This window comes from Malaclemys terrapin, chromosome 9 (assembly GCF_027887155.1).
Source record: "Malaclemys terrapin pileata isolate rMalTer1 chromosome 9, rMalTer1.hap1, whole genome shotgun sequence".
Classification (NCBI taxonomy): domain Eukaryota; kingdom Metazoa; phylum Chordata; order Testudines; family Emydidae; genus Malaclemys; species Malaclemys terrapin.
This window is the reverse complement of record NC_071513.1, coordinates 22,016,316-22,038,953: the sequence shown is the minus strand read 5'-3', so window position 1 is coordinate 22,038,953 and position 22,638 is coordinate 22,016,316. Positions and strand designations below refer to the sequence as shown.

Below are 22,638 nucleotides of genomic sequence, written 5' to 3'. Positions count from 1 at the left end.
TTAAAATCCAGCTTGGATGTTTTTTTACAAGATCTGCTCTAAAAGTTATTTTGGGGAAGTTCTATGGTGTGTGCTATGCAGGAGGGCAGACAAGATGATCACAAGACCCTTCTGGTCTTGGAATCTCTGAAAAGTAGCGGTTAAAGTGCTGAAATTCTTCAGGTTACGCGGGATTTGTAAGCATCCAGTGGATAAAGTGTATTCAGCACTTTCGTTTCAGCCCCTAGGCTTGGATTTTCAAATGGACCTCGAGCTGTTGTTATTTATTATTTGAATTACAGTAGCATCTAGGAGCTCCAGTCATGGACCAGGACCCCACTGTGCTAGGTGCTGCACAAACACAGGAAAAAGAGATGGTCCTTGCCCCAAAGAACATGCAGTCTAAGTTATGTGCCTGACTCCCATTGAAAGTCAAGAGTGTTGGTTATCTAACTCAGATAGCCCCCTTTGAAAGCCCCAGCCCTAGTTTACTTTCATTTTGCCACAGTTTGAGCTTCAACAAGTCTTCTAAAGACCTTCCAAAGAACAATCAATTGTGGTATTTAGAGCCAAGTTGTAAGTCTATTTAAAAAAAAAGAATTTTCCAGGTGAAATATTGCAGGTTGGTAGCACCAGAAAATGTCTGACTTCTACAGTGGTCTGGTGCCGAACCTGGGGCCCAATCCAAAGGCCTTTGAAGTGAAAAGACTCCCACTGGGTTTCAATGGGCTTTGGATCAAGGCCTTATTCTGTGCTCATCTCTGTAACCTCTGAGTACCTATGTACCTCTCCATGTGGGACAGGTATAGTGTGGGCAGCAAAAGTGGTGTGCTCTGACCCCTCATTGTCACATGCTGGGCCTCAAGCCTGTCCTGGAGGGACCAGTTTCTATGTATTAGAGAGATCATCAACACATGGGGCCCATTCAGTCATTGGCCCAGTCAGTCAAGGCACACATTCCTTTCAGTACCAGTAGTGCTGGAGACTTGTGGATGCCTGTGTTCCTGGAACTGGACTGAGACGCAGCTATTCGCTTCACACAGGCCACTGCTAGTGATCCTGAGACAGGATGGGAGGCATTTTTTAGATGCCAGAAAGGGAATGCTTGCCAGTTCATGAACAACTTTCCTCCCTTCCCCTGGCTTGAAGAGACCGGACACTGCAGAGGTTATGAGACTAGTCTCTCTTGGAAAAGGGGGCCATTACAACATCTGAGCCAAAAAGAGATGTTTTGGCAATTGGCAGCAGATTATAAATACTGAGGTAAACATTCCTGGATGCCAAACTCCAGGCTGAAATGGATATGGCTATTCTGATGTGTATCATTTCTTGCTATATTAATTTGGCCCTGACAATGTGCACTGCGCTGTACAATACACAAAAACAGACAGTTTGTGTCCCAGAGAGCTTGACGTCTGATAACAGACACTTACAAGATGGAATGCACTGGGCAAGAGAACAGTTTAAACATTAATTAACTGTTTAATGATAAATCCCTTCTTGTGAGCCTCATGGAAGAAATGCCCCTTAAGAGGGTCTTGACTGAAGAGAGGGCAACGGCTTGTCAGACAGCGTTCAGTTCATAGGAGGCAATGTGGAAATGTGACGGACTGCACAAGCAAGCTAACGTTAATCTCTCCAACCCAGTAGCTAGCTGAGTGCAATGTATATATCTTTATATCTAATCTCAGGGCTTTTATAGCTAAATCTAAATGATTTCCCAGATCAGCTGCATGAACAGGATATGTGATGTGTCCTCTGATCATGGCTGACCTGCTGTAGCTCACAAACATTACCAACAAACGTAATCAAGTACACCACTTGAGATAATTGGGCAGGAAACTTCCCCATGAATTCCCGTGGAGTATGATGAGAATAATTGTAACAACTCATGTGTCGTCCATCCTCAGGAGTCCAGGACGCTCATGTTTCTTTTGGTGAAAAGAACATTCAGGTTAAAGGGAAAATATCTGGCCGGTGGCAGTTTTCACTTGGTTTTCCAAAGCTGGATATGGTGGTGGCTAGAGAATAAGAAGCAGTTACAACTTACTAGTGTTCTAGCAGGAGCAGAAGAGGAAAACCCAAAATAGCTGCAAAGGAGGAAGATGCTGAAAAAGCAGCAGCAGTGGGCACAGGGCCGAAGGGAGCAGAGAGCCCATCTGGAATTCCTATACAAAATATTCTTATGTATCTGGGGGATTTGCCTGATTGTGTGATCAGGGAGTGGCAGTTGGAAATATTTAATCCCAAACTCGACATGCTTAAACTGGAGTGTTACACTAGTAGAGATCTCTGTGCTCTTGCTGATACAGGGACAAATCCAACCGCCCCTGGACACCTGTGAGCAGATCCCCCCCGCCTCTCTAGGCTGTGGTTCCATTGCTCAGAGAAGGGACTGGATTTCAGGTGAAGTACTTGGCATGTGTAGGGGCAGGTGATGCTAGGGTGGTGGTTCAGATGGGAAAGATGAGAATCCAGCCGCAGTGAAGACTAAGTGATAAATCCTGTGAGGCTTAAAATCTGCCAGGGATCCTGAAAACTTCTCAGAAGTTGAATAGTCATAGTCAATATCTGCAAAACAACCTTCCATAAAATATACAAAGGCCCTGGTCCTCATTGAGGACAAATGAATAAAACAGACGTGGAGTTTCCAGACGTGGCTCTTTGTGAGATCAGACATTCCCAAGTAAGCTAAAAGCAGTGTAGTCTAGTGCACAGGGCACTGGACCGGGATCTATTGCTAGCTCTAATGCTGACGTGCTGTGTGACTGTGGGCAAGTCATCTCTCTCTGCCTCTGTTTCCCTTTTTGGCTGTCATAGACTGTAAGCTTTTCAGGGCAGGGACTGTCTGCTGTTATGTGTATGTACAATGTCTAGAACAATGGGATCCTAATGTTGATGAGGGTCTCTAGACACTACCCTAATATAAATAATAATAATAATAATTTTAAAGGGTAAAAACTACTTATTTTTCAGACTTTTAGTTAACTTTAAACTTGCCCTGTCCATTTGCTCTCAGACCCTACTCAAAATTCTCCTCTCTTCCTGGGACACATCAAACTATTCAGCCAGAAAGGATTTGAGGAATTTAAAGAATAGTAGGAGTTAAAATCAGGTTGCAAATGGAAAGTTAGTTATAACCTTAACAAGCTGAACTACCCCAGCGCCAGAGTAAAATCTGCATCCTGATTTTAAGCTTATGGCTAAATATTAGAAACAACTGGTAAGGTGAACGTCAGGTTCCTCTGGAGCTCAGACAGTTTCAAAACCCGACCTGCAAACTGGCCAAAGCTGCCATCTTCATTTCTACCATTCCAAGAAATCTAGCATCCACATTGTCTCGCCCAAAAAGAGCACACAGCTCCCAGGAGGGACCTCACAGCATCTAGCATTGCCGAATTGCTGATCCTACAATATCAGCATTTCGGAAAAAAGTCAGCCTGGAGCCAGGCATACCCAAGTTTGATGTAACGATGTACTCTACCAGCTTCCATCAGTATGAGGTGGTGGCTGGGTGGGAAGGGAGGATGCCTGGTTGTCGTTGCTGTAGAATGGTTTAGACTTTAGAGGATACACACGCCTAAAATGCAAAATCCAGCTCTTGATTTCTAATCATCCAGTTCTTGGGAGGGAGGGAGGGGTGTTATAGATCTGTGGTTTTGGAATGATATGGGGGACAATCACCAAATTTCAGTCTGGATTCATGTTTCAAACACCACTTCATGCCCACTTCTGTTGTTGACACCTTCTCCCCCGCCCGCCCCCCCCCCATCCCAGTTACCTCCAGGTACTGAGTATTTCAGCCCAGCCTTTTCCACACTAAATAGGAAAGTGTCACTCTTAACTGTAAAAAGCAACAGAGGGTCCTGTGGCACCTTTAAGACTAACAGAAGTATTGGGAGCAATACTGAATCACTACAGATTCAGACTAACACGGCTACCCCTCTGATGCGCTTAACTGTGAAAGCATGGCTGGCTTTTAACTGCAATCCTTTTGTGCCCTCTGCTGGCTATTGGTGAAATCAGTATGTTTCGATTTTCAGGAACTAACTTTTTACCAGCTACCTACTGATTTGAATTTTCAGTCCAAAGGGATTCCTTAAGGATTCCTTCTAGCAGCAGATTCTTGTAGCTGCATGGAGTAAGCCGGTAAGTAAGTCAGTTGTCTCTATTACCTTTTTCTGGGGGCATGTTGCAGCCAGAGCTGTGAAAGTCAGATTCCTGCAGACTGCAGCCCTGTCTGGAAGGTCATCTTCAGCATAGGATTAGGGTGCTGTGTCAAGATGGCTGTCTGCGCCTGAGCCACAACAGATTATTCATGCACAGACCCTTGCCACTCTTATAAAACAGGCAGCTATTGCTCCAGATTGCTATGAAGTGATCCCTCGTTCTGTGGTTGATACTGCTGAAGGTCATTGGTGGAACAGCCCCCTTCTTCACCTTAGTGTTGGTGAATGTCATTGAGTTGCTTGAATTGTTACTGCCACTAAAGATCCCCCATAAAGCAGGCCATATTAGTGGGGAGCATGACCAACGATCTCCCATAAAGCAGTCCACGTTTTGAGGTGTGAGCAATGCTAGCAAACATTATTTGCTAGTAGAGTAACTGATGCTTTAATTCATGAGTGGCACATATAATTTCTCATGCAGTAACTGCACACCATGTGGATATACCTGGGAAATTCAGGGACTCAGAAGGGCATTCTCTCTGCACATGCCTGTTCCGCCTGGACTGGTACATTCAGGAGAATAGCAGGTGCATAGTCTGCTGATTAAGCACAGGACTTGGACTCAGGAGTTCTAAATTCAGCCACAGACTTGCAGCTTTGCTTATCTTCATTTTGTAGCAGCTGGTACAATTTGCTTGTCACAACTGGGAGAAGCTGCTATTTTCTTCTTCTCTATTTGACAAGAAATTGCTGGTAATGTTCAGCAACTTCTCACAGTGGCCTTTTCAGTTTAGTTTATTGTTGCATTGGCTGTCTGGCATTTAATGTTGCAAAAATTACTGTAGAGACCTGTAACTACATAGTAGCCAGGAGAAGGGCTATTTCCTAGAGCTGATCATCAGAGTTCTCTCTCTAACTCACAGTTAATATTGGCCCATTGACAGCTGGAGTACCACTGATTAAACTTCAGACTAATATTTCAAATCAAGAAATGATACTTCACTTCCCCACTCTCTTAAATCTTGCTTGGGCCAAATGGCTGCTATGTTCTATTCTGTAGTAGCTACATTTTAGTGGCAAGGCCATTTGTCTCTAGCTGTTCTGATTTTCAGACACTTTTTTATTTTAATAACCACAAGGTACTAGTAAAATCTTAATGACAAAAACTTCTATTTTCTCTTTAACTGGTGTTTTGTCTGGGAATGCTGTTATTTTGCTGTCAGTGAGAGGTTTGGCAGTGTATGTAAAGGCTGGTGGCTTTATCCATACATATTTGACTCAGCCAGCTAGTTGGCACATGGCTAATCCATGTAACCACATGTTCCCCTAATTGTGATCTGCTGTTCCCTACTCCCTACATTAGTGTGTTATAACCACTTGTGGCTTTTTAATTAGTTCCCTGTCCCAAACAGTTTACAATCTGTCTTACACTATGTGTTTGTACGGTGTCCCGCTCACTGGGGCTTTGATCCCAGTTGAGGTCTCTGGGCATACTGTCCTATAAATAATAATAATTAATAATAAAGAACTATAAAATGTCACACATTCCCTGAAACCTCTTCCCGTTAACCAGTCTTATTGCCAGTTCATCTACAAGGAAGTCCTCCTGCATTCATTAAATACATAAAGCTGGAATGGCTGGTAAATGTACCTTGAAATGGAACCTACTTTATCTACCATTGTGTCTCCTAATCAAGAGAAGAATGGTGGTCCAGTGGGTAACGTGCTAGCCTGGGACTTGGGGAATGTAAGTTCAGTTCTTTATTCTGATGTAGACTTCCTGCGTGACCTTGGGCAAGTAACTTATTCTCTGTTTGCCTCAGCTTCCCATCTGTATAATGTATTTATCGTCAAAACACAGGAATGTTTTGATAAATACATTAAAGGCACTCACTTACTGTGGTAATGGGGGCCATGTAAATACCTAAGATACATAGATGCAACTCTCATCTAGCCCGAAAGCTTACTAAAAAGAGGGTAATAACTATTGGAACAATTTACATATAGTCATGGTGGATTCTACGTCACTGGTGATTTTTAAATCAAGATTGAATGTTTGTCTAAAACAGGGATCGGCAACCTTTGGCATGTGGGCCGGGCTGGTTTGTTTACCCACTGCGTCTGCAGGTTCGGCCAATCGCGGCTCCCACTGGCTGCAGTTCGCCGCTCCAGGCCAATGGGGGCAGCGGGAAGTGGCAGCCAGCACATCCCTCAGCCTGTGCCACTTCCCGCCGCCTCCATTGGCCTGGAGCAGCGAACCGCGGCCAATGGGAGCCGCGATTGGCCGAACCTGCGGACACGGCAGATAAACAAACCGGCCCAGCCCGCCAGAGTTCTTACTCTGGAGGGCCGCGTGCCAAAGGTTGCCGATCCCTGGTCTAAAAGAACTGCTCTAAGAATGATTTTGGAAGTTCTGTGGCCTGTGTTGCAGAGGAGGTCAAACTAGGTAATCACAATGGTCCCTTGGAACCGGTGAATCTCCCAGTTGGTACTGTTACATCGTCCACAGAAAATTCTGCTGATTTCCTAACTTACAGAGTGTGTCTGAGACTCATCATTTGTCAGGATAAAAATAAAAGCCTGATTTGGAATTGTGTAACTCTAAAAAATGAAGCCATTCTTCAGATAGTCACTGCACATTTGGCCATTTCAAGACAATTGTTCTTCAGCTAATGAAAGGTAGTCACTGCTTGAGAGAGGGAAAGTTATAGTGTTCTTCCTATTAGCCTTAAAAGGCCATTTCCTCTTTGTCTGGATTCACTATTACTTTGGTGGAGGCACAGCCAAAGAATACTCAGCCACTTTATGGTTGCTTTAGTTAACAGCAAAGCCTTTTTGTTTGTTTGTTTTCAGTAGCACTTCACAGGCACTGGGTATAATGTATGGGTCATGTTAGCAGTTAGCAATCAACTTTCAAGGAAACCACCTCTGTAATTTTGACTCCTTTCTGTGTGACCCCTTCAATCGAAATAGATGTTCTGATACTATTTTTAAGCATAGTGAAAGAGTACAGAGGCATGTGCAGTCAAGAACTAGAGATGGATCCTAACTAACCCCTCACATTCAAATTCCCTGCCACTCCTGTTTTTGACTGGATTAAATCTGGGTCTGGATCTAAATTATCTCTAGCAAGAACATAGGAATTGTGATCCCAGAACTAGAAATGTTGGTGACAGGCACCATATAAATACATTTGGGAGACAGAAAACAACAGTGACAAGTGTTGTGAATAACACACTCCAGTGACAGATGCTTCAGAAGATGTAATGTGAACATAATGCAGCTAATGATATAATACTGTCCATTTTTGTGTGTATGTGTGTGTGTGAGAGAGAGAGAGAGAGAGTGGAAAAAATATTCTATCCTGATTCCATCTGGTGATCAACTTATGCCCTGAAGCATGAGGATTGGAAGCCCTTGCAATTTCATGCCTACTAATGTAACTTCACAATTGGTCCCTATCCTTATAATAAGCCAAACCAAAACCTATCTCAGAAGACTCAACAGAATTTAGAAGAGTTTGTATTCACATCTGAATTTTGCAGCTCTAACAGGAACAATATGAACTGGAACCCAGACCTGAGTAATGGTAAATATCACTGGTATCTTGTCTCAGACAAGGGGCTAATGACAGATGCTTCAGATAGACACAAACTCTTTGATGGGGTTGGCAGGGAAGGGGTTAACACTCTCCTTCAGAAGGTGGTCTGTAATGAGAGAGGGGATTTGCTTAGGTAGCAAGGTTGGACCAGCTGTAGACAATTAATTCCTCCAATCACACTAGAGGGGAGATGTGGACTGCAGGGAGGGGCAGAAGCATGTCTGGAAGGGAGCAAGGTGAGTTTTTCTTGCCTTCAATGATTCATGCTTTGACTTGGCTGAAGCAAGCCCTATGCTACACTTTAATTTTAGCTGAGGCAAGAGCTATTGGATTTGGTTCTTAAAGAGGCAGGATAGTCTAGATAATTTTCAATGTTCTTTTTTACAAGCATACGCACCTCAAAAGTAATAAAATTCCACCTAGGTGTGCAGAATCCTTTCCTGCCCACATGGTCTTCTGTGCCTCCTTAGTGAACGTACCTGCTCCACAAGAATACCTACCATACATAACAAGGTTGCAACCTGCTGTCCGGTTCAAAGACCAAGTGTAGGATTCTGTTTATTGCACTGGAAAACACCTAATATGCAAATGACTAGAAAAGCAGCTGTATTTGTAAGGTTTGGGGGACCTGAGAGATAATTCACTTTTATACAGGTCTTGTTATAGTAACAAAATCCACAGTACTCAGAATAACTCAGCTAGGGTATTGCTGGAACTGCTTTGGCTCTCTCAGCCTTAAGTGTCATTCTGTGTTATTAGTAAAGTTAGCTGAGCGTGTGCTTTTTTAAAAAAAAAGTGATATCTGTAGTTAAAACAAATTATAGAGTAAGAGGCAAGATAGCCAGTACTGGAAGCTGATGTTTTCCTCTTTAACCATAGCACGCGCAGAGACCGTGCAAACTCCTCACACTGCTCCCTGACTGTGTGCCACCTCCAGCTTTGGAGGAATCATGTCCCCATACATTGTTGTTCACTTTCCATGCCATTCAATTATTGACCTCTCTGAGTTAATGTGGATTGTGGTAGTGGTGATTACTGTGACACATCAACATGGGAACTAGACTGAGATAACAAACTACTTATTTCAGGTAGGCCAACAAAGTACAACCATGAAGGAACAATATTCGACCACTAGTGACCTTGGGTCTAACTTTCAAAAGTGCCCAAGAGACTTAAGAGCCTATGTCCCATTGACTTATGCTCCTAAATGATTTGTATGCTTTTTTGAAAATTTTATCCCTGGATCTGAGTTCAAGCTAGTGACCTACTAGAAATGAAAGCTGATACTATACAGAGATGATCAGGAAGTCTAAATCTTTCTATTGAAAACAATTAAGTGGTCACAGATTTGTTTGGCCCATTTAGGGTGTATTACAGTGAGCTTAATGTCTTGGAGAAAGGCATGAGTCATGCCATTGCACTAATTGAGTCTGACCTTTGTCAAACTATAGGCAATAATATTCCTACTCCACAATTTTTTTTTTTCCAGCCCCTGTCTCACCCTCTTCATCCATCACCACAAGCACCTCCTTTCAAAATCCTGTTGGACAGATGTCGCTCCTTACCCCTTTCGCAAAGCACTCCGATGGGGCTGGACCAACTGGGCTGGAGGAGGCGGATGTTGCTGAGCACTGGTGGTGAGTCACCTTTCATTTGACTACTTAGGGCTGGTCTACACTGGGGGGGGGGGGGGAGGGGGGATCGATCCAAGATACGCAACTTCAGCTACGCAAATAGCGTAGCTGAAGTCGAAGTATCTTGGATTGAATTACCTGGGGTCCACATGGCGCAGGATCGACGGCCGCAGCTCCCCCGTCGACTGCGCTACCTCCGCTCGCTCTGGTGGAGTTCCGGAGTCGACGGTGAGCACATTCGGGGATCGATATATCACGTCTTAACGAGACGCGGGTAGTGAAGACGTACCCTCAAACTTGCCGTTCAACCAAAGCAGCAAGGGAAGCATTGGGCTAGGGACTAGGAGAGATGGTCTGGAATTACATCTGTATTCGTTATAAATCTGGAACTTGGGGGAACAGGTTGCCATAACCACAAGCTGTAGAGAGTTTAACCCTGATGAATTAGGATCTTCATGTGTATTGCAAATAATGGGTCTTTACCCTCTTTAATTCCTGTCCCCAGATTTTCATTACCCAACAGGGAGATGGATGATGCTCTGAAGTGTAAAAACCTTTTAGCAACCTGTGATTTGGGGTTTCACCTCATTAGCTGTACATGGTGATTTCTTCCCAGTTCTGTGTCCTGGACAGTTTTGTGTAATTTAGTAGTCTCTTTGTAAATATTGCCATTTGAGAAGATGAATGATTAGCTAAATTTTCTCAGAGATCCAGGTGGGAGGTTTGTTTGGGAATGTGACATCAGAAGGAAAAGCTTTTTTCCAATCTGGATCTTCTTTCTGATCAAGAGGGAAGAGAATATCAGAAACCTGAGTACAATCTAGTATGCTGTGAAATAGTTGGCCAAGGAAATTGGTACAAGTTCTATCTCCAAACTACTCTGGAGAAAACATAAGAATGGCCATAGTGGGTCAGATCAATGGTTCATCTAGCCCAGTATCCTGTCTTCCAACAGTGGCCAAGGCCGGTGCTTCAGAGGAAATGAACAGAACAGGCCATCATCGAGTATCCATCCCCTGTCATCTACTTCCATGAGAGAATGTACTGCAGGGAGATGAGCTGATGATCTAATAGGTGTCTTCAATGTCCAACCTCCCTGATTAGGAAGAATGACATATAGAGTATGGAGGTTCTTTCCTAAGGGGTCAATATTACTAATACCTGAACATTAGGATTTCTTGTTCTTGGTATGTCCAGGTCAAGAATCCCAGCCATGTAGATACATCCAAATATGCCACTCATTGAAACCAAGTGTTAATGGATGGTGGCAGCACAGCAGGTATGAGAAGCACCAGTGGTGAAAGGGTGAAGCAGCTGCTTACTAAAATGAATGTTATTCTGTACTGATACATTTCTAGTGTGTGGGTGGAAGTGGATAAGCCTTATTAAGAATGCAAGTGTTACAGAATCTGCATGTTGCCTCTTTAGTCTTGTATCATCCTTTAGTTATAATTAGTCCTCACACTGCAGCTTGGTTTGTTTTTTGTTTGTTTGAGAGACTAGAAAGAGAAACATGCACTGCTAAAAATAATAGCAGGCTGACTATGTCAGTACTGCATTTAGGAAATAGGTTTCAGTGCAATCTCTCTCTCTCTCTCTCTCTCTCTCTCTCTCTCTCCCAGTAATGCTGGAAGAAAATCAGGTTCCCTGTCCAAGCAGCCCTGAATGCAATTCCATAACTAGAGATGGGTCTGAGACAGAACTCCAGATCTAATCATCTCCAAGTCTGGATCCTGATCTGGAGCAAAACTTCAGTTGGGTGTGGGATTAGATCCATGGGTATGAATTTCATGGTTAGCTTATCACTGGGAATCAGAACAAAATGCCATGTTTTAACACCCCTGAACGATTATGAAGTACTCTGAGATCCTCACATGAATGGCACAGTAGAAGCACAGCATGGTAGTATGATAAGAGATGTGTAGGATCAGTAGTCAGTAGGTCTTCATTTAATGTGCTATAGAGTAAACCACACCTCCAGGCTTGCCATTGGAAGGATCCTGTCTGCATGGGGAGCAGTTCATAGCTAAAATTTGTATTATAAGGTCTAGCTGATTCTGTCTGCCAGATGCTGTTAGCTTCCAAACTGTATCACTACCCACTGCACATAGAGCCATTGTAAGGTAGAGGTGAAATTGATCTGCAGAGTTCAGATCCAGACTTGTATCTCCACTTTCCCAAAGCTCAGGAGTACTTGGATACAGGGTTTCAGCTCATCCTGTCCCTGGCCAGTTTCACAGTCTGGAGCTGATATTTTAGATCTGGGATTTTGGTTTGGGCCCATCCCTGAGTCATACAGCCATCCTAGGTTAGCATTGAGTGCAACTGCTGTCTGGACTTAGGGGTGGATTGGAAAGAGGGCAATCAGTGTTATACATCTCTCAGGCAAATTTTCCGGAATTCAGCTCTTTCCTTCCTGAAAGGGCTGACAGACCCCAGGGGAAGCGAATGAACACTCAGGCACGCACGCTGTCTGTGCTCTGCTCAAGCCACGTGTGGCCTGCTGACTCAGGAGCCTGCATTAGCAGCAGCTGCAGACCTACGTGTGGTGCCTTTCTACAGCTCATCTCTCCCCATGGATATCACTCCAGGCAAGCATTGTGTGAAGGGTGGACTGGCGGAAGTGATTCAAACCAAATCATGGGCAATATGAGAGGGAAATAGACTTCTCTAAACTAGAGCAAAGGCTTCTGCCCAGAACTGTGCCATACCCATCGGGTGGGGGTTGGGAGGAAGAGCTGGGTTCATGGTTGATTAGAACAATATAGCTGAATTTAATAAAAGGTAAGTTATGCTTAAATCATCTCCTCCTAGTTAATCTGTATCTCCTTAATAGCCAGCTGCACCTTCAGGTATAGAATCCTCAGGGGGTGCTCAGTTGTCTATAGGGCCAAGTTCAGACTTGGTGTAAGTAGGTGCAAATCCGTTGAAGTGCAATTGTTTCCATGGGTGGACTGGCCTAGGATGCTTGGGATGATGAAAACATCCTGGCTTCTCTGGTACTTGGCCTTTTAATGGCCTGTCCTTGATTTGCGTAGATTAAAGGAGCAGTTACCACTTCAAGGTGTCTCGTGTTGCAGACCACCAAGGCTGGGAACCCCAGATTTCCAAAGATGTATAAGAAGTGTTTTAGAACTTACGGTCCTTGAGATACCAGACCTTTAATAACAATGTATTCAGATTATATTCTTCCTGTGCTTGTGGAATAGCATCCTGGCCTGTGATCCAGCATGTCTGCCTACGCCAGATCTGAATTTGGGCCTGAGCTCTTAAGTGATGTCTGAATTTCCACAGCATCCAAATTAGGATACTTTTCTTCCATCTCAAGAGTATGAATTAGGCACTGAAATAAATTTTCTACTTTTTTATTTTTTTTAGAAAAAAGTAAAGCTTGAAGGAGTATTTTCACACTGTCTTGTTTCTTTCATTCAAAACAGCCCTCACCCCACAGACTGAGCCAGAACATGGTGTTTATCCTTTAATTCCTTTCTGTGTGGATTTTGTCCTGTAGCTGAGAATGACCTGGGTTCAAAGACTCTGGAGGTACGCAGAGATGGCAGGAATGGTGGAAGTAGATGGAAGCCCCTGAAGCCTGGAGCTGAACAGCTGCTAGTCAATAAAGTAAGGCATTGTTTGAAATATGTTTTTACCTGCTCTAGTGCTGGCATTTGTCTGGTGCGTACTTAGCCTTATAATCTGACAATATGCTTTAGTAAAAGCTTCCAGAATCCAGAACACAGTTTCTGTAGCAGCAGATTTTTTTTTTTGTAATTAGTGTGGATTATTTTATGGCAATATAAAGATTGTAGCATTAACCTTTTTTGCCCAGTTTAGTTCCCATCGGATATAAATCAGAGGCATTACAACCTAACACGGGGCCTGGGCCCTCCCTTCCTTTTGGCTGAATATTCCTCGCAGATGGGGGGAAACTGTGTAATTTCAAATTGTCTGTAGTTTTATTACCGTATGTCCTTTGGATTCATTATTGTCGCTATCTCTGTGACATATTTATGTGTCTATTCTTTCCAAAGTGTTTTGCAAATACAGATGACATCCAGATGCTTTTCCTTTTGACAGTGTAATCTCCAAACTCACTAGTGAAACCCACTGGTGTTGTGGGGACTAGTCTGGATCTTTGTCTTGGAGCTAGAAAGTTGTAGGCACCTATCAAAGAAAATTAGCAAAGAACTGTGCCAGCATTCCCCGATCTGCATATCACCGCATCTCCAGGCTCAGAATTCTCTTGGGAGCTGCCTCGTGCTATGTCTTTGCTTTCTGGGAGTCAGGTTCACTACATGATACTCTTTGTGACACTTGTCTTTCCTGAGCCTGGCTCTGGGAGGAAGCCCTTCATTGGGAGCTGAAGGTGGCCAGCACATCTCATGAGAGGGTCTTGGTTTGCCTTAATCACGAGCCAGCTATATTGCTAATCCTCTATGTACTGTACATTGAATGATTTCCCAGCTGGTGTGGGGAGGGGAAGCTGCTTTTTGCTGATCAGATGGGAGACTCAGAAATAGCTTTAGACAATATGTAAGCAAATCAATTTAGGACCAGAATCAATCTGGTTCTTGCTTATGTTTGCCATGGTGGGGAGTAGGGTAGCTGGAGCTTTCCTCCACGAGCTTTCTGCTGTGTTCAGGCAGGATGCACTTCCATTGCTGTATTGCTGATTGTACTGTGTGTACTCTGATGTCTCACTGATTTCAGCATGATGCTCATGTGGATGACCGCAGCAAAGAAGAGCTTTTGGAAAACAAGCAAAAAAAAGAGTTAATTTACCACTCTAAGGGCTTTCTTTTGCAGTGGGGCGAGCAAAGGATGGGCCAGCACCCATGAACACTAGATTTCCCGGTGGGACCACGGAGGGAATTACACTACTGACCATTTACAAGGGACCCTGTTTTCACGATATTTCCAGCCCAGATTTTGAGAGAGAGTGTGAGGGAGATGTTGACCTCTAGTGGCAGGGCCCCAAAAGAGGATAAAGCAACCTTGTACTAGTGTTTGCCTATAGAGTCATGAAAGCTTTGGGTACTAGTCTGAGTGCCCCAGTTACGTCTGCTGTCACAACACATGAATTCTTTACACCCGGAAGTTCAGGTGTTTGGGTAAATAGCTGAATACTTGAGTACTGATCCAAACTGAGCCCACTCTTGCGTGTTGCCTGTTGCTATTTTCCCCATAGCTGCTGCCACTGCTGCCTCCCTGCTGTGTCTGTACAATTTTATTATGCCTTTTCGTAATTGCCCTTCTTTATCTGATCAGCTGCCTTTATGAAACATGATCTTTAAAGAGGACCCTGCTGCTTTATGTCTGGTGTTCGTGATAGAAATGGTTCACTGGTGATAACTCATGTTGACTACTCTGATTCCCTTGTTTTGGATGGGTTCTGCAGCTTTCACTGAACACACGCAGGGAAGGGTTATTGGCATTTAGGAGTCACTGTTAGCCCACGAAAGCTTATGCCCAAATAAATTTGTTAGTCTCTAAGGTGCCACAAGGACTCCTCGTTGTTTTTGCCGATACAGACTAACACGGCTACCACGCTGAAACCTGTTAGCTTTGTGCCTTGACTGCCACCTTCAATTACTTCTCTATTTAGTGGGCTGAAATATAATCCACAGAGAAGAATCACATTCATTTAACCAAGAGTCAGATCAAGATGGTCAGCCCTTAATTTCTGCTCACATCCCTTGGGATTACAATCTCTTCCCAGAGGGGTAATTCTGTAAGGAGATCCTTCCACGTTGCTAGACAGCATATCTTTGGCATTAATTGGATGCAGAGTGTACATGGAGCTGAAAGTCTCTGCCAGGTTACGAATACACACAAATCAAGAATAGAAGCATGAGCTGGTAGTAAAAGCACAGAGGTGGGCGTTAGGACACAGCTCTGTTCTATCCCTGACTCTGACATTAACTCACTATGTGACTGTGGTCAAGTCACTTCGCCTACCTGTGCCTCAACTTCCCTGTCTTTATGATTAGGATAATAAGGGTTTCCTACCTCGTGTGTGTGTGTTTTATGGCTTAATTTGTTAAATCTGTACAGGCTGGGAGGCTCAATTGAGGGACAAACTATTATTGTAATTGGAGGGCCAAAAAACCTGAAAACTCTTTTCTTCCCATAGTTTGTGGCTGTTTGGCCTATTACAGAGGCAGCCACAAAGCTCAGATCTGGATTAGAACTTCATGTGGTGCCCAGAGTTGCTAGACTTGTTACAGAGGTGTGAAGATAAGCTCCCTGTCCCAAGGAATTTATAATCTAAATAATTTAGAAACCTGTTGTTTAGATTCAATGTTTTGGTGTGAGCTCCACTCTAATTATTGCAGCAAGCAGCACTAACCCTACCTGGTGGTGAGAGTTTTGTCACACCTTCCACCTAAAGCATGTGAAATATACACAGCTGTGAGATTCACTAACTGAAAAGCTTTTGAACAAACCTAGGGCTGATTCATGGTCTTGATGCAAAACCCTGCAGTTTCAAATGATTTTCTTGCGGCATTTCCAGGTGTGAAAGCTACAGGGCATGACCTTTATGGATATGGCTACACTGTAATTAAAAACCCACGGCTGGTCCATGCCAGCTGACTCGGTCTCAAGGGGCTCAGGCTGTGGGGCTGGTTCTGTGCAGTGCAGACTTCCAGGCTGATTCTGCGAGGTGAGAGGTGATTCCGGGCTGTCGGACTGATTCTGCGAGGTGGGAGGTGATTCTGTGAGGTCTGCAAAAAGAAGAACAGGAGTACTTGTGGCACCTTAGAGACTAACAAATTTATTAGAGCATAAGCTTTCGTGGACTACAGCCCACTTCTGTGAGGTCTGAGACCCTGGGCTGCAGCTCAACCCCAGAAGGCCTCAGTGTAGTGAAACAGGCTCGGAGCCCCGCAAGCCTGAGTCAGCTGGCATAGGGCAGCCGTGGGTTTTTAATTGCAGTGTAGACATACAGGTTCACTGATCTTTTTAGTTACAGAGGGTAAGTAAATCCACCAAGTATCCTTGTCATTGAGTGGCCCAGTGTCATGACAGAGGAGGAATCCCTCACCCTCTTCAGGGGGCAGCAGGGGCTGGGAATGCGGTGGAGGGAGCATGCTCAGATACCAGAGATACAGAAAGGGAGAACCCCCCTCTTGGTTATATTAAGTGACATCCATCCCTTGGCTGACACATAAGTTAGCATTGATGGATTTTGGAACAAACAGAACCTCTGTCAGTGAATTAATGCCACTTGGGATGTGCCACTTGGTGATGTGCACACTGGACTCAAAACTGCCAGCTACTAACAATTTGCCATCTTGATAAAATGAGCCAACACCAACAGAGCTATTGTCTGTGCTCTGGAGCCAGCCAAGTGTTGAATAAAGAAGAGCAACAATATTTATGGGGAGCTGCTGTTATAGATAGCGATATATTCTGTTGTATGATACTCAAGCCCTATCAGAGAACGCCATCAGCTGTATTATATGATATACCACATTACCATATTCAGGAGCTGGCTCTGAATGATGCATGCCTGTGGTCAGCCAAGTTTAATAAATCAAACTTTCTTAACCTATTAAGAACAGCCCTGCATTTAGCAGCCTTGGTATTTGTCACTGTTGTGATAATACACATTCCCAGTGTGACACTGTGATTCTGTTGCTACAGTTGTATCTCTAACATGCCATAGCACAGAAGGTTAGAGAGATTTACCAGGAAGACTTAGACCTCATTTTAAAAAATACCTCTTCCAAACATTACTATTAATTGTCCTGCAATAGCATTTATATGCTGGAAAGGCATAACGAGTGGGGTTCCGCAGGGGTCTGTTTTGGGACCGGCTCTGTTCAATATCTTCATTAACGACTTAGATATTGGCATAGAAAGTACGCTTATTAAGTTTGCGGATGATACCAAACTGGGAGGGATTGCAACTGCTTTGGAGGACAGGGTCATAATTCAAAATGATCTGGACAAATTGGAGAAATGGTCTGAGTTAAACAGGATGAAGTTTAACAAAGACAAATGCAAAGTGCTCCACTTAGGAAAAAAAATCAGTTTCACACATACAGAATGGGAAGAGACTATCTAGGAAGGAGTACGGCAGAAAGGGATCTAGGGGTTATAGTGGACCACAAGCTAAATATGTGTCAACAGTGTGATGCTGTTGCAAAAAAAGCAAACATGATTCTGGGATATATTAACAGGTGTGTTGTGAGCAAGACATGAGAAGTAATTCTTCCGCTCTACTCTGCTCTGGTTAGGCCTCAGCTGGAGTATTGTGTCCAGTTCTGGACACCGCATTTCAAGAAAGATGTGGAGAAATTGGAAAGGGTCCAGAGAACAGCAACAAGAATGATTAAAGGTCTTGAGAACATGACCTATGAAGGAAGGCTGAAAGAATTGGGTTTGTTTAGTTTGGAAAAGAGAAGACTGAGAGGGGACATGATAGCAGTTTTCAGGTATCTAAAAGGATGTCATAAGGAGGAGGGAGAAAACTTGTTCACCTTAGCCTCTAAGGATAGAACAAGAAGCAATGGGCTTAAACTGCAGCAAGGGAGGTCTAGGTTGGACATTAGGAAAAAGTTCCTAACTGTCAGGGTGGTTAAACACTGGAATAAATTGCCTAGGGAGGTTGTGGAATCTCCATTTCTGGAGATATTTAAGAGTAGGTTAGATAAATGTCTATCAGGGATGGTCTAGACAGTATTTGGTCCTGCCATGCGGGCAGGGGACTGGACTCGATGACCTCTCGAGGTCTCTTCCAGTCCTAGAATCTATGAATCTACGAATAGGCTCTCATCAAAAATCAGGGCCCCATTCTGCTAGGCACTGTGCACACTCAAAAGAAGAGAGTCTGTATCCCAAACAATCTGAGGAAACAGCCCTGTTTCTGGTAGGTAACTAGAGAGCCATGCCGAAAGTGGATTAAAATGAAAAACTCGGCACCCTACCCCTAAACTTTCATCTCAAGTCATGCAAAAAACATTTCTGAGGTCCAGGAAAGCTTGGTTAAGAGGCTTTCCCATCCAGGTGAATGACATAAAGATGAGATTCTGGTGCTGGAAAGGTTAATGGACCTTTGAACTTCCTTTTGATGAGCAAAGAGACCTGCCTGCCAGGGTCAGAAGCAGAAGTGCCAGAATATTGTGTTGTGAGAACTGCTAGCCCAAGAGACGCAGATAACTCAGAGAAACAACGTTAGAGTGCTAATCAAAACACCTACTGAGATTTGCTCATCACTGCAATTAGGCAGCTTGTCACTTAGGCTGAGTTACAGGGAATAGCCAGGTGTGCAAAAGCTGATCAGGGTTTATAAATCAGATCCACTGAGTTAAAGGAGGCAAGAGTGGGATTTACAAACAGAGATCACAATGGCACCATTTCAAAGCCTATCCATCTCTCATCTCCTGAGCTCAGAGCTGCAGGGTGTAAAATCAAATCCGTGCTAGCCAGAAAATCTTGGCAAGATTTGTAAATCTGAATTAAGATTTGCAGGGTTTGGATCTCTCTTGTCAATCCATTTATTTGCAGCCACAGACCAAATGGATTGTTTAAAAAGTCAGGTGGCTGGAAAGGTGGTAAATCAAAACCACAGGCCCAGTTCTGGAAGAAACTATGCCTAGTTTCCATGCTGTGAATGGCAGTTTTTCAGTTAGAGAGCAAGAGGCCAGGTCAATGTAACATCGGCATTAGTAGCACCAGTATTATCTTGGTCCTTGGAGGAATGGGGGCAGTGCCAGAAAAATTAATGAATGTCACTGCAGGCCGTCGAGGGCACAGTGCTGATAGTGAGCGGTGGCCCCGGAACCCCAAGAGGCTGCTGTGTGCAAAGTGCAGGTTTTTGAAAATAGGGCTACACTTCTCTGCATTTTAAAAACACTGAGTGTGTCGTTTGGGCAGGGGAATGACCTCTCTTACCTCTGGGTTATAAGCCAGTTAAGTGCTAAGTGCCTTGTCCAAAGCCGACTGAAGTCAGTGAACACGCTCCCATTCACAAGGCTGCCACGTGTCACACACGCGTCTGGCAACCTGTCTGGATCCTTGTGCATCAGTAGGGATTCCCTTGTAGTTGCTACTCCCAGCAGACAAGCAGCCTCCCCTCTCCTTGCTCCCTCTGTTGTGTCTGTGCAAGGAAAGAACGGGCAGAGGAGGCGGTGGCTGCTGGTGGGGACAGAAGATGAGTTGGCTTTCCTCCTCCTCCCCACTCCCTACCTAGCTTCAGCTGTCCTTTCCCCAGAGCGCCCAGTACACCACCTCCCCATGCACTGCTGTGGCAAGGGGAATGTTTGTAAGGCTGGAATCACTCAGAACTCCAGGCTGGGGTAGGAAAGGCTTGTTGGGCTAGATCCACACAGGTATTTAGATGGCTAAACCCCAGACTTAGGGGCCTAAGTCTCAGTTTTAGGCTTCACTGCAATCCACAGAACTGCTGTCAAAGTCTGTAGGTGCCTAAATTCACTCAGTGTCAAACTGTCAGTGTAAAAGTTCCCTCAACACCGAGGCTTTTTTGCGTTAGGGCATGTGCACGTGCACTGCTGCCTCCTTCTAGGTGGCCAGACGCCTATCTCCTGCCTAGCCTCAGAGCAATCCCGAACCGGCGGGAGAGGATAAGGTGGAGGAGTACCTGTCTCACATGTGGGGCCTGATCCGGTAGGTGTGTGCAAGGCTGCCTAAAGGGTCAGGTCCCATTTAAAATCTGGCCAGAGAAGTTGTTAGTGGCCATCTTATAATTCTTAGCTCTGTGGTTAGATGACTCTCCTTGGATGTGGGAGACCCAGAGTCTAGTCCTCCCGCTCTAGCCACTCTTTAATTATTTATCCACAGTGGAACAGTGGTAGCAGGAGGGACTGAGAACATCCCCAGTGTTTAGACCCCGTTCAAATCCTTTATCCCTCTCTCACAGAGTGGGGACTGGAACAGGGGGTCTCTCACCTCTCAGGTGAGGATGGGGTGAGCAAACAAGGCCCAGGAGGTGTTAAGGCTCTTTCCCCGGCGCTCACAGGAAAACAGTGGGGGGGAATGGAACCTAGGTCCTCCGAGTCCCATGTCTTGTCCACAAGGCTATTCACCTGCCTGAATTGTACCCGGCAGTCAGGAGAGGGGGTGTCAAGGGGATTTAACTACACTTTTCTGGATCTTCACTAATTAGTGAGATTTGTATTCTGTGGGCACAGGTTCAGGTCAGTCCTTCCTTTGCTGGAACTGCTTCATCCTGAATCTCTAATGCCAGCTGTATTTTAGTACCCTGGTCTTGCCCAGCTCCCTACTCCTTCCTGTCGGCCTGTGATGCATCCTAATAAAAAGGATTAAAGCACAATCTTTTGTGCCAGGCAAAGCTGCGGTGTGAGTATTTAAGTTGGAAATCTTGCCATCTGCATTAGGGCCAGTTTCTTTCTTGTCCCCTGTGCTAGTAGCAGGGAGTATGCAGACCTGCTGCAAAAAGGTGTTGAATATTCACAAAGGCTTGCTTTTCTCTGACAAGCAACCTATTTCTGGAGGCAGGAAGGGGTCTGTAATGGCAGTGATGGTGTACATGTGAGCCAGATCCCTTATGTGAAGCAATCCCAGGCTCCCCAAAGTTAATTCTATACCAGGAAATTCAACCAAAGTGCTCTCTCCAGGAGAATGGAATGAAGGGAGGGTTGATCTGGGTTTTCTCCCAGTGACACCATGCAGCCATAGCCAGGAGCTCTGCTTGGTATTCCACACCAGCTCTGTTGCTCTCTATTTTTATCTCCTAGTGCAGTGCTGAGTGAGCATTTCATTTTGTGGAGATCTTTTCTGTTTACTGTTTGAAATGTGTCCCACACCGTATTTCTCTTGCCTTACTAATTTCAGGGGGAATAGATCATTAACTGCTGCATTTTGACACAGGAGCTGTAGCTAATCATGATGATAGTTGATCGCCTTCTGTCCATATGACTAGGCTGACAGAAAAGCATGGAGTCCCATGGATTTGTCTGTGCTAATTAGTTTAAATATCAGTGCACCAATGCACTCAGAGATTTATTTGTATGCGTGGAGGAAAGCCAGGAAAATGTATCCTCTCTAATCTCTCTCTTCCCTGGCTCTAAATATTCAATCATTTTGCAGCCAGGGAATGTCTGCTTTGTATATTTTTTTCTGTGGTTTACATTATCACTTGCTAAACCTATTATGAAGTACTATTTGCCACAGTTTTAAGACATTTGTATGGTTTCCCCCGTACCCTCTTTCTCATTCAACTCCAGGAGCTTCCTAAATGTATCCGTGACTATATTTTGCTTTCCAGTTCTGCAAGACCCATTTGTGTGTGCATACATGTAGTGTGCATAGCATCGTGTGACATCACTAGATCGCACAGGAGGTGGGGTAGTCGTCAGTAAACCTAACTTGACGGACCTTGACATAACTAATACTGAACTCCATGAATGGTTAACTCGGCTGCTGTTGAATGCCCACCATACATATGCCTGTGGAGAGAGCATTTCTAAAGTTCCTGGTGAGCAGTGAAACTGTAACATTGTGCAGCCTTCTAGGGATCTGAGGGCTAATGCTTCCAATCCATGGTGGCATATGAACTGAGCAGAGTGTGAGATACACTGTATGAACATACGTGGCTTGCAGTGAACTTGCTCATCCCCAAACTAGCTGTGAATGGACCACCCTTACCCTGAATTTACAAACTGGTGGCTGAGATGGGTGCAATTCCAACTACACTACCTGCTGATTGCTTCTACCAGCTGGACAACAGTGTCTGAATGTTTATCCTGCTCAGGGCATTTTGTCTCTCTTAAAAGTTATTTCTAACAAAGCATTGGGTTTCTGTGTAGAGCAGTGATGGATGGCACTGGGGTGGAGCCTGGGCCTTGTCTGCTCGAGGGCTTCCACTAATGGCGTGCTGATGGAGCTGTCTCAGGCTACGTCTACACTACAAAATTATGTCGACCTAACTTACATCGGCATACAGCCACCGCAGTTACTAAATCGCTTGTGTGTGTGTGTGTTTGTGTGTGTGCAAGCTTGGCTCCTTGTGTTGGCGGTGCACGTCCTCACCAGGAGCGCTTGTATCAATTGTATTGTCAATGTTGGGCAGTGTAGTTAGCCTTCTGAAGGCCAATATCAGTTGACATAAGCAACTCAGTGTCTACACTGGCACTGTGTCAACCGAACTACATTGACCATGACTCCACGCCGCTTGGGGAGGTGGTGTTACTAAATCGGCATAGAGAGGCACTGATGTTGGCAGAAGCCAAATTTAAGTGAAGACACTTCTGCAGCTAGGTTGAGGTAA

The 22,638-nt window shown here is 44.5% G+C and overlaps 1 protein-coding gene across 4 annotated transcripts in view; it reads left to right on the top strand.

Annotated features, from left to right (window-relative positions):
* The window catches only part of ARHGEF9 (Cdc42 guanine nucleotide exchange factor 9), a 307,995-nt gene that overhangs the window by 45,584 nt on the left and 239,773 nt on the right, over positions 1 to 22,638 (top strand). For all 4 annotated transcript variants that reach the window (XM_054039989.1, XM_054039990.1, XM_054039987.1 and 1 more), the window contains 2 exons: positions 9,239 to 9,386; positions 12,895 to 13,004. In XM_054039989.1, the coding sequence (XP_053895964.1) occupies positions 9,239 to 9,386; positions 12,895 to 13,004 (258 nt within the window). The remainder of the gene's footprint in view (positions 1 to 9,238; positions 9,387 to 12,894; positions 13,005 to 22,638) is intronic.